The sequence below is a fragment of the Erpetoichthys calabaricus genome, chromosome 1, assembly GCF_900747795.2.
Source record: "Erpetoichthys calabaricus chromosome 1, fErpCal1.3, whole genome shotgun sequence".
Taxonomy (NCBI): domain Eukaryota; kingdom Metazoa; phylum Chordata; class Cladistia; order Polypteriformes; family Polypteridae; genus Erpetoichthys; species Erpetoichthys calabaricus.
The window spans coordinates 61,312,886-61,334,111 of record NC_041394.2 but is presented as its reverse complement, the minus strand read 5'-3'; the positions used below and the strand labels follow the sequence as shown (position 1 = coordinate 61,334,111).

The window sequence follows — 21,226 nt, the reverse complement described above, 5'->3', positions numbered from 1 at the left end:
ATATAATGAAGATATCTTAAAAATAACTTATGATTTTGAAATTCACTTGTGTGAGATATTCAAAATATATTTTTACAAATATTAAATTAATTTAATTACTGTATATCCTAAAATGGGAATCTGCTCCATTTCATACATTATTTTAAGATGTCTGAAATAAATTTCAAGGTATGTTTAAAAAAAAGCCATAAAATTATTCCAAATTGATTTCTTAAATTGTACTGTACATATCTGAAACTGCTATTCTGATATCTACAGTACAATTTAAGAATCTGAAACTGCTACTCTGATATCTACAGTACAATTTAAGAAATCTCAAATACATTTCAGATATCTCAAAAATGCTTTCTCTCCATTTTCTGATATCTGAAATACATTTTAAGATGTCCCAAAATCACTTCCTGGTCATTTCGAGATATCTCAAATACATTTCAAGAGATTTTAAAATAGACAATAAGTCCCACTGAAAGAATCAGATATTTTACAGAACGTATCTTCAAATGCATTTTCAGATAGCTTAAAATACAGGCTTAACTCAATGTGAGGTATCTCAAATTGTATTTGAGACAGTTTGAAATGCACGCTTGGTAACAGCTAAATGCATTGCAAAAATTTTAAAATGTAAAGGATACATTTTTTAATTTCTCAAAACAAGTCTCGGATATTTTAAAAAGTAAACTACTTTTTAAGATATCTGAAATTAATTTACCTAATTGTTAATTTGCCTTACCATGTCACCAATGCATAGAATCATTTTTACAAGCTCAAGAACTACGCAGACCCAGCGGATTTTCACTCTTTCTGGTAGCTTAGTAAGAGGACTCACCGATGCCGCACTTCTTTGAAATCTTGAGACAACATTTGCCTTTTGTAAAGTAGACGGTCCGCGACACGGCCACTACTCTGCGTTGTGCCGACAAAAGAAATGTCATGGCCCAGCTACTGTTAGTTGTCGTTTACTCAAGAGTAGGGAAATGGATACAAACTAACAGCCTCCCGCCAATTTACACCCCACCCGAGCTTGGTGTGGAGCAGACTGAAGAAAAGGCGCGCAAAACAGAACAGCAGTGGCAAAGGTCAGCAACAGAAAAAAATAAAAAATTTTATCACTGGTTAAACTTAATTTAAAAACCAAAACAGGGATTTTGGGTGAAATGACACAATTAAATTAATATCCTTTTACACTGGCTAATTTGAATTACAGAACACCCTCTTGCCTCATATCGTTGTTGGCTCACCTCTTACTAGGGCTGATGCAACTTGTCAGCGCCGATAAAATAGATTTCTTATAGTTAGACTGCTGGGATGTTAAGTACTTGCTCAGAGTCAGATACTGAAGTTACAAGAGGTGAATCAACCTAGTAATCTGATAGTTTAGAGTCCACTGCCTTAGGACAAATTGGTCTTTAAAGTGTAGCATCGTGTTAAAAACCGACAGGAAAATGACAGGAACGGGTTTAAAGTGATGAAACTCGCCAATCTACCTCTGGAAGCAATGTTAACATAAATGATTATGTTCCAAGTTACCACCGTGAGATTTAATGTAACGTACTCTCGTCACATGGAACGTAAATACTACGGAACTGAGTTTAACACCGGGAGAATTCATGTGCTCTGCCCGGACAGGAAAGAAAGACGGGACCGAGGAGGCGTGGACTCGTAGGCTCTTGTCTTGCTGAGACACAGCTGCAGAAATACAAACAGCTCGAAGTTAAGAGTAATCGAAATCATTTAAAGCTACTGCCGCTGATCACATGAGACGCGTGCAGAGCAGGACTCTCCTACTGTACTGATCCCGGGTGGAAAGCGCAGTTTCGCAGCTGCATTGTGAGATGATGGCGGAGGCAGGGGGGAGCTCCACAGAGACGATCACAGAGACTGTGCCGCCGGAGAACCGAGATGGTCAGCAGCCGGTGAGTATGAATAATGCCGCGATGCAGATTGGTCCGATAGACGCGAAAAAAAGCCTTAGTTGTCTACACTGGCAGGGAAACAGATTGATGTCTACCTTTGAGGTAAGAAGTCCGTGGAGACTACGGATACCCGGCATGCGTAGTTGTACCAGCTGGTTGAATATACGACTAGGAAAGTGTCCTGCCCCTTTCAGCTACAGGGACTGATGAAGTTTACTAGCGGAGCGAATTTTCCGGAAGGGGCTGTGGAGTGGGGCGCCGATATATTTGGAATTTCCTGGACAACAGGTGTTTTTTATTGGACATAAAGATTCAATGGGTGTGTCAGAAGAGATCTGCAGTACGTGCAAGAGTATAAATCGGAGCAACTTGGTTTACTTCAGGGGGGAGCGTTGATCATAAAGATTGTGGGTTGGCTGTGCGAACGATTTCTCTGGAAAATATTAACTATAATAATCTGAGTTTAGAATGCGAGTTTTCCTGGCATCAATCCAACCACTAATCTTGTAAACTCGTTTTAAGTTTACTGTAGTGAACTTAATCTGTCAAACACTAAGGTAGACCCCCATTTCCAAAACACACACACACACACACACACCTGCTCGCTCATGGAGTTCAGCAGCTAAGCATTTCACTACAGATTGCACTACGTATACTTGCATGCGACAAATTGATTTGATTTGTTCTGCTCTGCTCATGCGGGATATTGGAAAGTTACATTTAGTGCAGCATTTATTGTATGTAAGGAATGTCCACGTAAATTTAGGCAGAACGTGCGAACGTAACGGAGGCGGCAGCACCCACCCTTGGTTGACAAATTGTTAAAGCTGTGAGGCAACATGTGTTAACTTCCTTCCCATTTTTTAGTTTCTTCTCACCAATTACAGATAGTTTTGAAATGTTAATTTATAAACAGTAGCAAAGCTGTACCACATTTTAGACGAATACATGTGATTTTGATTAAGGCACACAGATGATCTCTGTCCCAGAAAGTTTACTCAAATAAAAATAAAGCTGTAAAGTAAAACGCATTTACCAACTGACTAGCACACGCGATCGTTGTCAATTTTCTGAACTTGCATATTCCAAAATAGCGGTGTGGGGAGCGGAGCCAGTCCCAATAGCGTCGGGTGCCTGGCTACAGCCAGCCCTGGGAGGGACGTCAATCCAGCCGTGCACTTGTCGATAATCTGACCTACTTGTTTGTGAATGTGGTCTTAAATACCGGTGCACACTTCACACAGCCAGGTGTCAGGGATTGAACTCAACTCACAAGGTTTCAGGTACTATAACAAATCACAGGTGGCTACTAAAACAAGGTGACACCGCATTTTCATTGCGCATTATTGCTTTTCAGTTAACAAGTAAATACGCAACTTCAAATTCGCAAACAGTTAAACTGTAAAATAAATACCATAATGTACACTCATAAATAAATAACTCATCAATACTGTTAAAAAATAAAGGAACCAGAATGATTCTTCAGAGCAGTGCCAGAGTTGAACCTTTTCTGATTCCCAAATGAACTTTTTACATGATGGTTTTCAGAAAAAAAAAAAAAAAAACACCTCCATTTACAATACATCTGCAACAGGCCCGTAAATAGTCATGGATAGAATATAAGAGATTTGTGAAACACCAATGGCTTCATGATTTTAAAAGAGCTCCTACTGCATACAGTATCCCAGGCTAAATTCAGACTTTCTTCATCTGTTATTTTCCTGCTAGGTAGCTTTCTAGATACTGAAGATTTCTATTTTGTCCACATATTAGGACATTTTTGAAAGCCCAATTTCCAGAACGCATCAGGTGATAGGTTTTCGATTAAGACTAGGATCAAGGTTCTAGCCCCATTAGTTTAAGAGTAATTGCATGGCACTCGGACAGATCTTAGCATTTTTATATAGATAGATGCTTCAGGGAAAAAGTTGTACACGTCTTAAATCGTGAATGCAAGCTCCCTTGGGATTGCTTTTTTCAATTGAAGATTCAACTCTCCCCCTCATTTATTGGTCAAGAGACCTGTTTTTAAAGCCTCCTCTACTAAGAACAGCAGCAAGAAATTTTCACTTTTCTAATTTAACAAACATATTTTAAGATGATTTTTATTGTACACTGATGAAAATATTGCAATTCTTAAAAAAAAAAACAAAAAACAAAAAAAACTGGATTTATATAAAATGTGTGAATTCCCTAATTCATCAATTACCCATAAAATACAATATGACAGTGGCATAACTAGAGTTTGATTGGCCCAAGTGCCAAAAATAATTTAGGCCCCCTCATGTGAAATTAAATTAAAACAAATTAGAAAAGTGACCACTGCATAAAAGTCAAGAATCATCTCAATCCTATTTTTGTAAAAATGTATCTATTTGTATGGAATGTTGTGCAATTACAATAAAATCAATACAATTAAAAAAAAAAAAAAAAGTCAAGAATCATAATTAACCTTTGGAGTTGTGGGACTGATTACACTATTAGCCTTTTTTGTTCTAATGACAAGTGGTCAAGCATGTTAACAGCAGCTATTCAGTTACCATGTGCTCCGGTGCCAATGCCCACCTATACTGCCTACAGTTATGCCACTGCAATACATTACAAACAATATGTATGTAGTCAGCATTTCCTGGTGTGATACCATTGAGAGATGGTTTGCAGAATTCCATTGTTGCAGCGTGGCTCAAATTTGACCCAAAATTTGGCCAACTGCTGACATCTTTTTAATAGCAGACACTATTTGGATTAGCTGGAGGGTCATTTGACTCCATCCTTCATAAACAATTAACTGTTAGCCAGTGTGTCCAGAATGTTGACTCCTGAAATGAAGCATCTCTACCTCCAATGTTCAAAGACAATCTTGAGCCAGTGAATGCAGAATGCGAGAAGTTTAAGAAGTGTTTCCTAAATGAAAGGTGAAACTTAAACACAGCAATATGACCCAGAGTCCAAACACCAATCAAAATAATGGAAGCAGAGTGACTCTCTAATACCAAAGAAATTAGCAACATTTGCACATTATTTTTATAATGTGGATAGTGCCTATCATATAGATTACATCCCTGAAAATCCCTGCTTACATGGATAATAGACATTATGCTAATTTTCTTTATCATCTGTGGCAGTCAGTTATTTTAAAAGACAAGTGAGAAAAACTGCCAACTCTTTCTCTTCTGTATCAGAACAATGACCCCACAGACACTGCTCTGTGAAACTATGGACTCAATTAGAAAACACATCCACCCTTTTGTCAAAACTTAGCTCCATGTGGCTATTAATCAGTCTGAAGGCTACTTCCTTGGGATGCCATATGACTTTAATGAAGACGTCAGGCTGGCTACAGCAGAGTGGGTTGCACCACTAGAACTAAGGGTAGGCAATATCAGCAAAATTATATATCATGAAATTTACAGAATTTTGGAAAGTAGCAGTTACAACAAAAGAGATCATAAAGAGTTGGGGTACCACATGACAAACCCCATATAATTATTGACAAAAACAACAAACACAAATTCAAAATAACAGAAAACATCTTCTCAGACTGAGTATGAACAGACTCAAAATGGCAGATCTTCTGGTTTAAAGTCCTTCTGGCAAGAAGTGGCAGGTTCAGGTGGATGGACACCAGATATAACATCAGCAGTGGTCCAGCAGAGGGAGGAAAAGAAAAGGCATTATGACACAACACCAAGCTCTGAAGCGGCAGGCAATTATCATTACTAGAGCCCCCAGGCTGCCCCCGTGCGCATGCGTGTGACATGGTAAATATCATGGTATAGACCTAAAAATCAAATAATTTCTAAAACAAAGTCCTACTCAGTTAATTTTTTTTACCTTAATATCAAACAAAATGTATTTTATAAAATGTATGTTATATTTGATTAGTGATGCAAACTGCAATTAAATAAATAAAACAGAAAATATATTTACCAAATAATAAATACCGTTTTAGAATTAAAAATGTCTAACAGAAGTGCAAAAGTCTCTTGGAATACATGGTACACAACCTGCATCAAAATGTGCCAAGTCATGTAAGTACACAGCCAGCACCTATTTGACTTGTGAAAGGAGAACACACGAGTTGGCACACCGTGGAAGGAGCAAGCTGCGTGTACAGAGCACAGCACTAAACAGCACATGTGAAAATGATGCTGGTTATGTAGTTTGTATTCCAAGGTGTGTGAAAACATTACAATGCACAGAAACTGCATACCTGACTGTGTGTTCAAAAGCAAGAAAAAACAGTTGGTAAAAACTATGTGTCTGTTATTAAATACATGCACTTTTTTAAAAACATTTTTTTAAAGGCACTTCATTGATGGTCAAGTACTCTGTTCTCCACAGAGAAACTCCACAGTTCATTCTTCGCCTTATATTCCATCCAACTGTTGTACTGCCACATGCCACTTTGTGTCAGAAGGTAACTGAACACCCGCTACACCACTACAGCACTTCTACAGTATGTGTCACTTTTCCGAATAGTAACAAACATGTCTTCCTGATATACTAAACTGTGTTGAAAATAACAAGCAAAAATTTCCCCTGGTTAACAAATTTCTACAGGTGTCTTGTTTCTATTGGTGTACTGCATACCACTAAGCGAGATGCAGTTTTTAAATTGAATGCCATAGAGGTAAGGATTACGTTGAAATATAAATGTTGTTTGCTTTTACTTGTATTTCTTTTAATTGGTCAAACTAAAAACATTTTGATGCAATAGATGTCCTAATGTGCTTGATTCATCTCTCTGTTTCTTTTCCTCTATGCCAGTTTATCCCTATTCATGCCTTTTCTGATCACACTTCTAATTAAAAAATAAAGGAACTGTTGCCTATGACAAATGTTCTGTTTGTCTGTACATTTCATACATTGGTATTCTTCATTTTTGACATAGGTCTCATTTTCTGTTAATGTTTCCATAATTAAGAAAATCTAAGCCAAAATGATGTCCACTTTGGGTGGGTGTATGAGTCTTGGATTTCGGCATATAGCGTAATCCATTTAATACCGTTCAGCTAACATGGAAACATTGCGGAAATGCACTATATCAGTGCATGCTCCCAACCTCCTCCTCATCCTCTTCGTCCTTCTTGTTGTGTTAACGGTGAATGTGCATGGAGAAACATTACTATAACATGCCTTTAAGGCTCAATGTATCAATGTTCTGAGAAAAAAAATCAAGCCAGCCTGATCCAGTTTCTGGAAAGTCAGCCAGCTCATGGAGGGGCAATCACAGAGCCCAAACTAACACATGCATTCCCAACATGATGCTTACACAACCTTCTTCAGTCACTTCTGTGTCTGTGCCGCCATTCTTGTTTGTCTTTACATTCACCAAGTTATTTAAGTAGCCCTAGACTTAAATGGAAAGTCTGGCCACAAGTAGGAAGTGAATGTGAAAAACTTGAGTAAATTGATTTTAATGCCGGGAATAGTGTGCAGCTAGCTGTACTGAATTAAGGAACTTGAACCCAGCTGCCTTGTTAGCAATAATAGTTTAGGGCAATTAAGAGAAAATAAATAAATCTAATCAAAACCTAATAGGGCGGCTGCCTGCACTGTGGATTCTTAGCCCTATCGTAATAATCACACATCATGTTAAAAGAGAATTAAAGGAACTTGACTTTTGAAGGTGGTTATATTATAAAAAAAAAACATACGGGAAGGTACTAGGAGTATTACTTAACTGGTGGCTGAAGTGTTTCAAGAGAGAAACATAATGCCTGTGGTCACTGAAAATTAACAACAATATTATATTTTTGATTGTGATTCTTTTCTTTTATATAATTCTGATGTAATATATGCCTGATAATGGAAGATTAGCAGCTTTGTCAATCATAATGTAACACGAAATGACTTAACCTAATTCAGGGTTCTCAGTCAGTCGTTACTTTCATTATAGTCATTTATGTGACACTCATGCCAGAAACACCTTACAATCAAGGGGATTCCTTTTACTCTTCCTGGAGTTAGAGGGATTTATTTATGCTGTGCTATTCATTAAGTCAGCACTACTTTGAAGTCCTTTTCTTTGGTCAGTGATCAGAGCGACTCAATATTTTGGTCAGGCCTTATCTGTATTATTATGCTTTTATATGTCTGGGTTTTAAACAATATTTTCCGATCAGTATTGTATTTAAATTTTTTTTTTTTTTAGGAGGGTCGCAGTCTGACTATCAAGCTGAGGAAGAGAAAGACAGACAAGAAGGTTGAGTGGTCAAGTGACACTGTGGATAATGAACACCTTGGCCGGAGGTCATCAAAATGTAAGGCTAAAATAATACAGTGGGATTAAGAGGAGTGGTGGGTGGGGATCACTTCCATGCTGTTACCTACAAATATTACTGGAGGGAAGGTAGAAAAAAATTAATTATATTACATTACATACCAAACACTTTTATTATCCATTAATTCCAGATTTTTTGTATATCATTATTTAAGGAGAAAGTGTTAAAGGTTATTTCCACGCTGAAAAGCAAAAATGGTTAAAGACAATGATTCAGTGGTATAGCCTTCTTCAGATGTTCAACTGAAAAAGAAAAAGAAGAGATATATATATATATATATATATATATATATATATATATATATATATATACACATACATATATATAGTGATACCTTGAGATACGAGTGCCCCAATGTACGAGTTTTTTGAGATACGAGCCGTCACTAGGTCGATTTTTTGTCTTGAGTTATGAGCCAAAATTCGAAATACGAGCCATCAAAGAGCTTGTCCCCGCACATTCGGAGGAACTGACGACAGAGGAGTTGACGGAACTACATACGCAGCAACATACGGAGGTTGTGCAGGAGATCGGTATCGCGGAGGAGTTTATCTCTTAAAGTGAGATAAAGGAAGTGTTTGCAATGTGGGAAAAAGTTTCGAACTTTAAAGAAAAGAAACACCCTGAAAAAATTACAACTATGATCATACAGTGGCGCTATTTAATGACACTTGCCTAACGCCTGACTTTACTGAAATGAAACTGAACTTGCAGCGCCACTATTTAATGTCACTTGCCTAACGCCTGACTTTATTGAAAAGAAACTGAACGTGCAGCCGTGCTATTTAATGACACTTGCTTAACACCTGACTTTATTGAAATGAAACTGAACTTGCAGCGCCGCTATTTAATGACACTTGCCTAACGCCTGACTTTATTGAAAAGAAACTGAACGTGCAGCCATGCTATTTAATGTCACTTGCCTAACGCCTGACTTTATTGAAAAGAAACTGAACGTGCAGCCGTGCTATTTAATGACACTTGCTTAACACCTGACTTTATTGAAATGAAACTGAACTTGCAGCGCCGCTATTTAATGTCACTTGCCTAATGCCTGACTTTATTGAAATGAAACTGAACTTGCAGCCGCGCTATTTAATGACACTTGCCTAATGGCTGACTTTACTGAAATGAAACTGAACTTGCAGTGCTGCTATTTAATGACACTTGCCTAACGCCTGACTTTATTGAAAAGAAACTGAACGTGCAGCTGCGCTATTTAATGGCACTTGCTTAACACCTGACTTTATTGAAATGAAACTGAACTTGCAGCGCCGCTATTTAACGACACTTGCCTAATGCCTGACTTTACTGAAATGAAACTGAACTTGCAACTCCGCTATTTAATGTCACTTGCCTAACGCCAGACTTTACTGAAATGAAACTGAACTTGCAGCGCCGCTATTTAATGTCACTTGCCTAACGCCTGACTTTATTGAAAAGAAACTGAATGTGCAGCTGCGCTATTTAATGACACTTGCCTAACATCTGACTTTACTGAAATGAAACTGAACTTGCAGTGCCGCTATTTAATGTCACTTGCCTAACACCTGACTTTATTGAAAAGAAACTGAATGTGCAGCTGCGCTATTTAATGACACTTGCTTAACACCTGACTTTATTGAAATGAAACTGAACTTGCAGTGCCACTATTTAATGTCACTTGCCTAACGCCTGACTTTATTGAAAAGAAACTGAATGTGCAGCGCCGCTATTTAATGACACTTGCTTAACACCTGACTTTATTGAAATGAAACTGAACTTGCAGCGCCGCTATTTAATGACACTTGCTTAACACCTGACTTTATTGAAATGAAACTGAACTTGCAGTGCCACTATTTAATGTCACTTGCCTAACGCCTGACTTTATTGAAAAGAAACTGAATGTGCAGTGCCGCTATTTAATGACACTTGCTTAACACCTGACTTTATTGAAATGAAACTGAACTTGCAGCGCCGCTATTTAATGTCACTTGCCTAACGCCTGACTTTATTGAAAAGAAACTGAACGTGCAGCCGCACTATTTAATGACACTTGCCTAACACCTGACTTTACTGAAATGAAACTGAACTTGCAGTGCCACTATTTAATGTCACTTGCCTAACGCCTGACTTTATTGAAAAGAAACTGAATGTGCAGTGCTGCTATTTAATGACACTTGCTTAACACCTGACTTTATTGAAATGAAACTGAACTTGCAGCGCCGCTATTTAATGTCACTTGCCTAACGCCTGACTTTATTGAAAAGAAACTGAACGTGCAGCCGCACTATTTAATGACACTTGCCTAACACCTGACTTTACTGAAATGAAACTGAACTTGCAGCCGCGCTATTTAATGACACTTGCCTAACTCATTTCAGAAACATTCTAAAGGGGAGGACTAAACAAAGCTCCTTGGACAGATTTCTATTGAAACGCCATGCGAATGAAAGTGATGAAAGCGTGGCAAAAAAGAAAAAAACTAGTGAAAAAGAAAATTAAGTTAAGCAAAAGTGAAGTGAAAGAAAAAAAACATTACAATACGCTAATCGGCTTTGCCAACGTCTGTTTATTTCTTTAGATTCTCTTTTATGTATTAGGTTTTGTTTTGTTTGTATACAATATTTGTTCACTATAAATGCATTTTTCTTATGTTGAAAACATTTAACAAAAAATTGGGGTGGTTTTTTGGGGACTTGCACAAATTAATCTCATTTCAATTAATTTCAATGGGGAAAATTAATTTGAGATACAAGCATTTTGACTTAAGAGCTCGGTCACCGAACTAATTAAACTTGTATCTCAAGGTATCACTGTGTATATATATATATAATATATATAAATTTGTGAGATACGCCTGAACACCACCAGATAGACACCACTTCTTTATAAAAACACACATTTATTTCACCAAAGTCCCGCACAGCACACAGTGCTCCCGCATCAAACACCCCTAACACGGGCCTTCTTCCCAATGTCTTCGGACTACCTTTCCTTTCCTCACGGGAGCTTCGTCCTGCTCCCACTCCCGACACCAGCTCCCAGACTGTAGGAAGGCAGCCCCTTTTATGTTCACCTGGACATACTCCAGTTGCTCGATGATGCTGTTCCAGCAGCACTTCCTGGTATGGGGGAAGTGCTGCCCTTGCTACCCGGAAGCACTCCGGGCTCTTCCCCCACCTTCCCAGGTGTGGTGGAAGTGCAGAGCTCCCGGGCTTTAGGAGACTTGGGGTGCCCCCTGGTGGCAGCCATGGGCCCCCACGGGTTTGTGCCTCCTTGCTTCATCCCCGTGGTCCCCTGCATATCCAGGGCGGTTGCCCCTTCGCAGCCCGGGGGACATAATGACTGCCTCCCCATCCTTCCAGGCATCCCAGCTGGGTCTGGCCCCCAGCCTCCTGTGACTCATATATATACACTAGGGGGCTTCGCTCTCCAACCCCCCTGCCTGTGCTACGCGCCAGCAACTTCATGTCCCTGCCACTCGCGTATGTGGATTTCACTTTCACCAAACAACAAAACTTTAATTCTCGCAGATAGGCCTCTTCATTGGGAAGACACACTACTTTTCCCTAATGGCAACACGAATTAGACGATTTACAAGTCTCTGACTTAAAGTTTAAAGCCAAACAATATTTACATACTTCTGTCATATCACCTATGCTCATATATTTGATCTATTTTTGCTTTTACCTTTTCATCAATATCGCATTGAATTTTGATTCCATGTTTGGAATTACATTGTGACAACGCAATGTATAACTGCCCGTGAGTGAATATCGTTTCTTTCTGTTTACACGAACTGTGTCTGACAATAATATTCACACAAATGAGAAATGATTGAACTGTGTGCGTGGTTGTAAATGTTTTAGATGTCGGCAGGACTTTTCCAAAGTCTCACGGGGCTTGAAATTTTCTCTGGCAGGATTTCACTTTCACCAAACAACAAATCTTTTAATTCTCACACTACTTTTCCCTGATGGCAACATGAATTAGTCTCCCACTTAAATTTAAATCTGAACAATATATTCGATCTCTTTGCTGTTCCGTTATTTCACCGAGTAATAATTTAATTTGTTTGCGTTAATGCGATCTTTACTATCATTTTTTTGAGACTTTCGAATTTTTGTACTTCCATTATCTCCAGCCTGCTCTGCACATGTATCGCACCAACGTTTCTGAATTCTTTATGAAGTTCTACCTTGTCATCTACTCTTTGTCTTTTATTTCCGGCCCCAGGCATGGTTAAATCTCTTGGCACAGTCTCGTCTCGCAGGACATGAAAGTGTCTCTGAAAAAGTCACGTCTCGTCTCTCTTCCCAAGATTTTTTTATTATATATATATAAAGGGAAGGAGGAAACAAAGCCAGGGCATATGAAAGGAGAAAAGGTGAGAATAGGTGGGGGAAAAAGATGCCTTCAAAATAGATAAAGGAAGAAATTCAAAAGTTAGGTGATCATTAAGATCTGTAGAAATACAGGATTTCAGCCTGAGGATAAGCATAGCTTCTTCTTTTTTTGGCTACGATGATGGAATGTGAAGTGTTCTACCGTAGACTTTTTAAAGTCTTTGATCTTAATGGCTTCAACATGCTCTCTGAAAACGCCTGCTAGCTGTCTCTCCTGTCTCTATGTGGATGGCAGACTGACAAGAGGGCCGCTGTTTAATATTGAATTTACCAGAGGGAGCAGATACCAGAATTTTGTTACTATCATTATTATAGTCTAACATAGCTCTTATGTGACAGAAACAGCTGTTGTACATGGTTTGAATTAGTGGGAGTTGCCAGGACACTGTTTTAGGCAGTTTTGCTTGTTAATAATGAACTTTGAGCACTTAGAATTTCCTTTTGCTATACTTTCCCATTTTAATGCAGTTTACATATTTTTTATATCCGTTCTGAGCACACTGCACATTGGTTAACACTGCAGCCTTATTGGGACTAAGTAAAACAAAATGAGATTTAGAAACTGGAAGGATCAGATCATCTGTCTACCCATTCAGTTTCTAAACCTGCTTTATCCAGTTCACAAAATGCAATATGATATATTGAAATGTTTTTCACATTTGCTTTATTAGCATTATTCATCCCTGTGTATTGCACATTTTTTTTGTAGTGAGGAATTCATAGGAATTAGAAAAAATGTCCAGAGACACAGCAGTAGTCAAATCAAGTGAAGTCAGTTTTTATTGTCATCTTAGCAATATGCAAGTGCCCAGTGAAATGAATGCGTCTCTAGGACCATAGTGCACCAGACAGGAGAAAATTTAAACTGTAATAAGAAAACTGTGCAAGACATGGTACATCACCAAATAGTATAAGACAATAGAAGAGTATTTGTCCCCAGGTGGAAATTTGGCTCTTTGCAGAAGCCGTTTAAATATATACAGAAACCGGTAGATAAATAAATACATATACATACACACTGTGGTCTGAAAACACACCAGAATGAATAAAAAGAAAGAACACTTCTGATTTGTCAGTCCCACTCACAGTGAGGTATTATGCAGACGTATTGCTGTTGGCTGCCAGTAGACAATGGCTTGTTAGGTATGTGTGATTACTTCCTTTGTCGTAGTCCCTACACATGAAAATAAGGGCAGTAACACTGTCACGGGGCTTATTGTCCTCCAAAGTTGAACTCTTTTGAATAGTCAAATTCTAAGAAAAAAAAGACACTTGAAACAGATATTAATAAGAGGAAATGCTTTGTTCATATCCTACAGTATTCTAATTTGATCTACACTCTGCTGAGCTCTAGTATTCTTCATCGGTAACAAACATGGCCCTGGAGGGCTGCACTGGCTGCTTTTCAGATGCTAAATCAATGCTATAAACAAGCTCCAAATTAAGTTAAGTTTTAAGCAGGTTAGTGTGTTTTTATTTATATTTGCTCGTAGACCAAATGTTACCCAGAAGCATGGACAGATTTTTTCTAATGGTGAGAATTCAGTCTGCCAGTTGCTTTTAAATGCAAGACCACATTAAACGTAGAAAGGTAATAGATGACAGGCACCAAGTAGCTGCTGACTGACATGAAAATCTGTACCCACTGTGGCCTTCAAATTCCTGATGTGAACATTGTGTGTGTGTATGATGAGTGAATCAAATGTTTGGATCATAACTTATTAAAGATACTCCAGTAAAACTAAATAAGTTTTAGTATAATCCCCCTGAACCCTCATGCACTTGTTATAACATTCCCAGAGCTTTTCTCAGCCACACAAATGAAACATTTTGTCTTGCTTGAGTAACCAATTATATTTAACTGACTTGTTGCCTTCACCACTGGCATAGCACATTCCATGGTGGAAATCTTTTAGATTGGGGAATGTGGATGGTCATAAGATGTCATGTCTGGAGAACAGGATAGATTTGGTATTTCTTTGAATTTGCAGCGCGGGCTTTCCAGCCGTTGCTGTGTGAATGGAGGCAGAACAGTATTGGTTGATTCTTTCATTGCTGCTTTTCCCTGTATTGACCGCTGCACACTAAAGCAAACCAACCAACCAACCAACCAATTTTCTTGGCCTTTTGAAACATACACTACACTTACAGTATAACTTACTGAAAAATGGAGGCAATTGACCTTCCAGTAATGGCTTGAACCTTGAACTTCATTTTTTTTTTTTTTTTTTTTTTTTGCTGGACATTACAATTGAAACAACTGAAGCATTATAATTTTTACCTGGGTCATAGTGATGTGTCCAAGTTCTTCCAGAGTTTTAAAATATCTCTTAATAATCTCCAAATACAAATTCACTAGCTTTAGATTCTCCTTGGAAAATTGGAAGACATGATATTTCAGTTCATGAATCAGCATTCTGGGAACTGAATGTCCACAAACCTTTGTTGTGTTTTAATTGTTCTGAAAGAATAGATTAAACTGGCCACCTAGTTAATTTCTATAGAGTCTGATATGTCACTGTCTTCAGCAGGGAGAATTATCTCCATGGAACGAACAAGTTCAGTTCTGGAAATGTTGTTATACTCACAGTGCTGCTTCAAAGCCACAACAGCAACACAACTCTGTCCAGCTCTGTCAAGAGACCCAAGATAAAAGCCTAGAGAGACAAACAGAGCAGTTAGAAGAGGTGCTCTGAATGCTTTGACTGTTGTGTTCTCCAGGTGCTGTAGGAGTGCGTGGAAGTTTAGATTGTGGAGTGTTACAGACAACAGCAATTCAAAAGTCCCTGAGTTAAGGAAGTCAGCAGCTCTTGTACTCCAACATGTCCGGAGTCCAGCAGTGGAGGGTCTCAAAATGCCAGGGTGTGGTAACACTTCTGAATTTTGACACCTCTCTTCTAGAAGTCTATGCAAAACAAACCACTTTCTCTGCCTTTCTCCCAGCAGTCCAAAAAATGCTTTGTCATCGATTTATACAGCATAAAAATGGAAACAAAGGCAAGCAATTCATAACAGAAAGGAAAGCAAACACTGCAACATAACAACAATAATAATAATGATCTGAAATAAAAAAAATATATATTTTATATGTCATATGAAAGAAGAGCATTTCATAAGCAGCCTACTTATATGAGTGCAAAGCTTATTAAGTATATTCAGTAACCCACTGAATATTACTAATCTTCATTGTTTCCAACAAATACCATCCGTCTTCGATGCTCCTCTACAATTTGATCCATGTTGGCAGTGTTTCCTGTGTTCTCGATGTCAAAAGCCAGGCAGACCTCGTGTTCTTTTCAACAGAATTCCTGCCATAAAGAAATTCTGCAGCCCAGGTTTACATAGGTTTTGCATAAAAAGAGGAAATGAAGGTCACATTCGCTGGATGTATACATTTCTGAGCACAAAATTCGACAACGCATTCAAATGCAACTTATCCTTGTTTTGTTGAAGTCTTTTACTTTGTTGAAAAGGATTAATGCTTTGGGTCGTTGTCATACTAAAAGGTAAAATTCCTCTTCAGCTTCATAGCAGATGCATGAAGTTTTTTGCACCAGAATCAGTCGGTATTTGGAGCTATTCATGATTGTCTCCATTTTGAGGCCCTGTTCCAGCTGAAGAAAAGGAGACACGGAGCATGTCCTGCCAACATCATTTTTTACTGTGTTGTTTCTTGTGCTAAATATACCTCTTGGAATTAATAATAATAATTAATTAATCACATTTCATGACCCGCAAGATGAGTCTTCGTGCCAAGTGATGTAACCACACCTGGGGCCGGAAGCCCCGTGAGACAAGAGCTTATGCAAAGAGATTTGGAAAAGTCCTGTGTGGTTATGTCAGACACATTTCTTGTAGAGAGAAAGAAATGATATTCACTCACAGGCAATTATACATTGCGTTGTCACGATGTAATTGCAAGCATGGAATCAAACTTCAGTGCAATATTGATGAAAAGGTAAAAGTGAAAAGAGATTGAATATATGGAAATAGGTGATATGACAGAAGTGCGCCGCATGCAATGCAGATCATGAGACATGGCAGCAGCAGCAATCCAGCAGCTGATTGAGCAAAGAGGAGGTAAAAAAAAAAAACTGGATGCGTTTCCCATTGCATCACCGTTTAAGAGGGGGTGTCGGAGGAGCGATCGTTCAGCCCCCCTCTTCACAACGCCAGTGGCAGAGACTCGAAATGGTTGACGCGTACCGCAGGCGGTTGTTCAAGCGAAGAGAGCAGGGGGCAAAGCCCTCAAAGTAATAATAATTAATCACATTTATGTAGTGCTTTTCTAATTATGGCCAAAAAAGTTCAGCCTTAGTCTCATGAAACCATGAAGGTTTTGGGAGACTATGTATATATTTGTGAGATAAGGCTTTCATCTTGCTATTCTACCCCGTAAATCTGGACTACATGAAGAGAGCAACCAGCACCTACTAGAAAGTCCTGCAGCTCCTTTCACATTTCTGTACGCCTCCTGGCAGCCTCCCTGTTCACTTTTCTCCTTGTCTTCTCATTAATTTTGGAGGAACGTCCTATTCTTGGCAGCGTCAGTGTTATATAATGCTATACTTCCTCCACTTGTATATTTGATTGTCCTCTAAGGTAAGTTCTTGCCTTCTGCCCAGTGTTGAGTGATAGGCTCAGGCCCCATGACATTGAGCTATATTAAGTGGACTGAATAATAAAGAAGTTGCTGTCACATAATGCTAAATAAAGCCCAGAAAAGCGTTTGGAAAGGTTGAGCTACTGATCTATATTTCATTTAATGTGGTTATTCAGGTCAACTCATCTTAGCTTTTTGAAAGATGAGCTTTCATATCTGCTTTTGCTCCAGTTTTAAAGTAGCTATTGCCAGTGAAATGGTGACTTGTGATTGTTGTCACAGGGTTTTCATGCTAGTGGGACAGCAGGAGGCTGAGCATGTATCGGTGTGGTGCCGCTAAGATTCACACTGTCGATGAGATGATTTATTTTTTTGGTGGAGATTCCAGGGATGCACCCAGCCTTGGCCTGAACCGTTCACACTCACAAGCAGAGACACAAAATCAACGAATGAATAAATAATATATTAAATGAAAACCCAATACACAACAACAATCAGACAAACCTCCAATTTCCCCTACGGTGATACAGTTTTAACATAACAATGAACCAAACAACACTCACAACAACGTCCTTATACAGTCCAAAACAGCAAAAGCAGGTGAAATGGTATGGTGTGAAGATGACAATCCTGAGAACAGGTTCCATAAAAAATGAGTGAAACAGTCCTACCAGTAGTCCTGAGTAGCGAGGGGTGAGATTTTCAGGAGCGCTCCTTTTGAAGACACACGACAGGATGAATGGACTGTCTTGTGCCTGCCTAACGGGAAACAATCGAGGGCACAATTGACTTTTTAGACGACACATTGGCCAGGATACACAAAATCACGATCTCCCGTTGCTCCATCAGGCCACCCTTTTCAACTTTCCAGCAGGCCTCTTTCATCCCCAGCAGCCCCTACTTACGTTTCAGTCATCCTATGCGGGTAATCTGCTTTAGGCTGCTGGGAAATTAAGTTCTTCCCACAGTAGCACCGCTACAAGCATATCACAGCACTTCTGGCTGGCAGGAGGAGGGAGTACAGTCTTAACTGGCATTGTAACTCTCAACTTTTGGCCTTATATGTCAGTTAGATTTGGCCCCAAAAGAGACCACCAATCCTCTTGGGTCTGACATATATTTATTTAATGCATTTGTGGAAATATATAAATTGAGAGATTTGCATAAACATTTTTAATTGTTGGACAACACTGAGGCCCAGTGGTTTCCTCACAGCTCTAGATGATCAGCTGTGAATCACAGCCTGCCTGCTGTTGGCGTGAAGTTTACATATTCTGGAGTGGATTTCCTCCTGCACACCAAATACACTGATGATCTCTGTGCATGCATAGCTATGTGATTGAAAAATGCACCATTGCTGTCTTTCTGACACAATAGACACCCTTGACCCTACCCTAAGTTTGGAATAAGAGATTCTGCAAATGTATGGATCGTTGAAGGATTGAGTGCCATAATACTATATGTACCTCCTGGACTTCTTCAGTAACATGTTGCAAACATATTTAAAATTGTATAACAGAAGATCTTTGATCATGCTCGGTGTCTAACAATAGAGGGGTGTCATTTCTCGGAGTCATTATTTGCTCAGACCTTTCCGTTTTCTAGGTTCACAGGACATACAGTATGTGCTCAGATAGTGCTTCTGCTTACGAGTGTCGCCCGTTTCTTTATCTGTCTCTTTCACGCAGCCAGGCAGCAGACTCCACCTGTGACCCATTGCTGTTAGAAAATGATACAGTATGTGCTGTTTCATGCCAGTCCTTCTTTTCCTGCAGGCTGCTGTATTTTTGAGAAACCCAGACAGTTTGGTGAGAGCTCAACAGAAAGTGAAGATGAAGACGATGGATGTGGAAACGCACACTGCATTCGTGGACACCGTAAAAAGGGCGGCGGATCATTGCCTGACTCGGGACATGGTCATCAAAGCCATGATGGCACACCAAATTCTTCAGATTCACACCAACACTGAGAGAGAAAGAGAAAAAGCAGCATGTGGAGGGGTGGACGCAGTATAGGGATTGGGGAGGGCTGGGTTGGTTTCAAGGAAAATGACACTGCATCACATTCTCCAACACCGAGGAATGCGAAAGGCAGCAGCAGTTCACTAACTCAAACTGTAGGAAGGGTGTTTGAAATTTTTTTTTTTTTAGCAACAAGAGAATCTTGGGTAAAAAAAAAAAAAAAAATCTGCAGTGAAGATAAGGTTTACATACGTAGAGTCAGATCAAAGCTAGAAGGGATTGGCTCCAAAAAGTGCGCTTATTGTGTAGAAAATTCATCGTAAACTGTCTGACCTAGCATGGCTGGCATGGAGGCACTGTCCCCGAAAGTCTGTATACCTTTAGAAGATGAGTGATTAAGCAAAATTATTCTTGATACTAATGTCATACCGGCGTATTCAGTCAGCAACAACAAGGTCGTTTTTTTGGTGGACATAAAGAAATAATAGTGGAAGAGTGAAGAAACAGTAAAACCAAAATGAATAATTTAACATTGAACTACTTCCACCTTCTTTGTCGTGGCTTTACACAAAAGAAGGCAGGAAATCACTTTAGTTTGATTCTTTTATTTTTTTATGAGGACTCGTTTGCCTGTGCTTAAGATGCATTTGGGCCAATGGAGTTCAGTCTGGCTTTGGTGTTAATGGCATGATTAATAGTGGCTGTGTCAGGTTTCTTATTCATTACAATCTGAGACGATCCTGCAAAGAAAAGATAATCACTCCAGAAACAAATCACATACAGTATTGTTTTAAATGGTGAAATCAAAAGCAACACGCTAGACTAAATCAAATAATTATTCACATTCCTGGACATGCAAAATTGCTGGCAGGTGAACATGAGGGGAAGAAGGGAAGTGAAAGACCACAATTATCAGCACTCGGAGCTCATACAACCTAAAAATGATGCCCTTTGGCCTAAACAATGCCACGGCCACCTTTCAGCATTTAGGAAAGTGGGCCCTTGTGGCAAGATATGTCAATAGAATTGGCAACCCCTTAAAATATGAAACACCACCTTATAGTCCAAGTGGTCCTCAAACATCCCTTTTTAGAACAGGATGTATGTGCAGCCTTCTCAATCATGCCTAAATCTGCTCGATTCGACAGGATCAGATAGTGGAGTTGTCTAATTACTGCTGTATTTCCTATTTTAGTTTTGTGCATTGATTTTTATCTGTTTTTGCATGTTTTTAATATATATAAAATGTCATACTCGTGAGTCTTTACCCAAGATTATACACTGGACACAATGCTCTCAATCTGTGGAGTTGTATTGATATAACCTTACTGACTGGTGGCCGTACACACCATAGTATGTTGAACCATTAAGTTAGAGGTTTCACAATGCTGCCCTTACAAAACTAAATGGCTTCTTGAAGGCCCATTCCGTTGGAGGCTGGCCCCCTGTAAGTGTACCGTGCTCCAGGGTTATCGCACATAAACTGGTCGCTCTTAAAGAGGCTCGACGAACTCCTCTGGGCACTGCAGACAAACCCCTTCTCCACATTGCCATACGATAGTGGAGGTTTTCATTTCAGAAATTTATTTTTTTCACATTCCTTTTTTTTTTGGTTGTGCTACCCTGTTTATTTATTATTTGATTGCTGAATTGCTAGTTCTTCACAAACAAGTGATACTGAAAACTAAAATATTGCAAGAGAACCATTTTACTTTTTAAACTGCTTCAGTAAGCATTTAAGCCAGGAATGATGATACAAACAAAACACTATGTATAAATGATTTTTTTTTTAAATGGAATTGCATCTTTCTGTAATAATAAAGGTCTCCGCTATGTGTACAGTGACTGTTTTTCTGGTACGTCAGATGAATGTTCAGTTACTCATTTTTTTTTTTAGCAACAGAGCACAGCCTCATCCTAAATGTGGCAATTTTATAAAGTCTTTTAATTCATGTGGGCATTTCAACATTGCTCCTAAATAAATTTATAAAAACGGCACTTACACGGAGGAATATTTAGGCAAAATTAATAATTCCACAAACACATTGAGAACATGTGACCATAAATAAGTGTT

General features: G+C 38.9%; 1 protein-coding gene across 1 annotated transcript; it reads left to right on the top strand.

Annotated features, from left to right (window-relative positions):
• The first annotated feature begins 1,622 nt into the window (after positions 1–1,622).
• ppp1r11 (protein phosphatase 1, regulatory (inhibitor) subunit 11) lies at positions 1,623–20,993 on the top strand. The gene is made up of 3 exons (XM_028800625.2): positions 1,623–1,913; positions 8,071–8,179; positions 18,967–20,993. Exons 1-3 carry the CDS (start codon positions 1,833–1,835, stop codon positions 19,158–19,160), a joined length of 384 nt encoding a protein of 127 aa, XP_028656458.1. The 5' UTR covers positions 1,623–1,832; the 3' UTR covers positions 19,161–20,993.
• Positions 20,994–21,226: the final 233 nt, after the last annotated feature.

What these genes read in the sequence shown, in the direction of transcription:
- ppp1r11 (XM_028800625.2), top strand. Translation starts at nt 1,833, where the DNA reads ATGATGGCGGAGGCAGGGGGGAGCTCCACAGAGACGATCACAGAGACT. An exon ending in ACCGAGATGGTCAGCAGCCG is followed by an intron (nt 1,914 to 8,070) that starts GTGAGTATGAAT and finishes TTTTTTTTTTAG; the next exon opens with GAGGGTCGCAGTCTGACTAT. An exon ending in TGGCCGGAGGTCATCAAAAT is followed by an intron (nt 8,180 to 18,966) that starts GTAAGGCTAAAA and finishes CTTTTCCTGCAG; the next exon opens with GCTGCTGTATTTTTGAGAAA.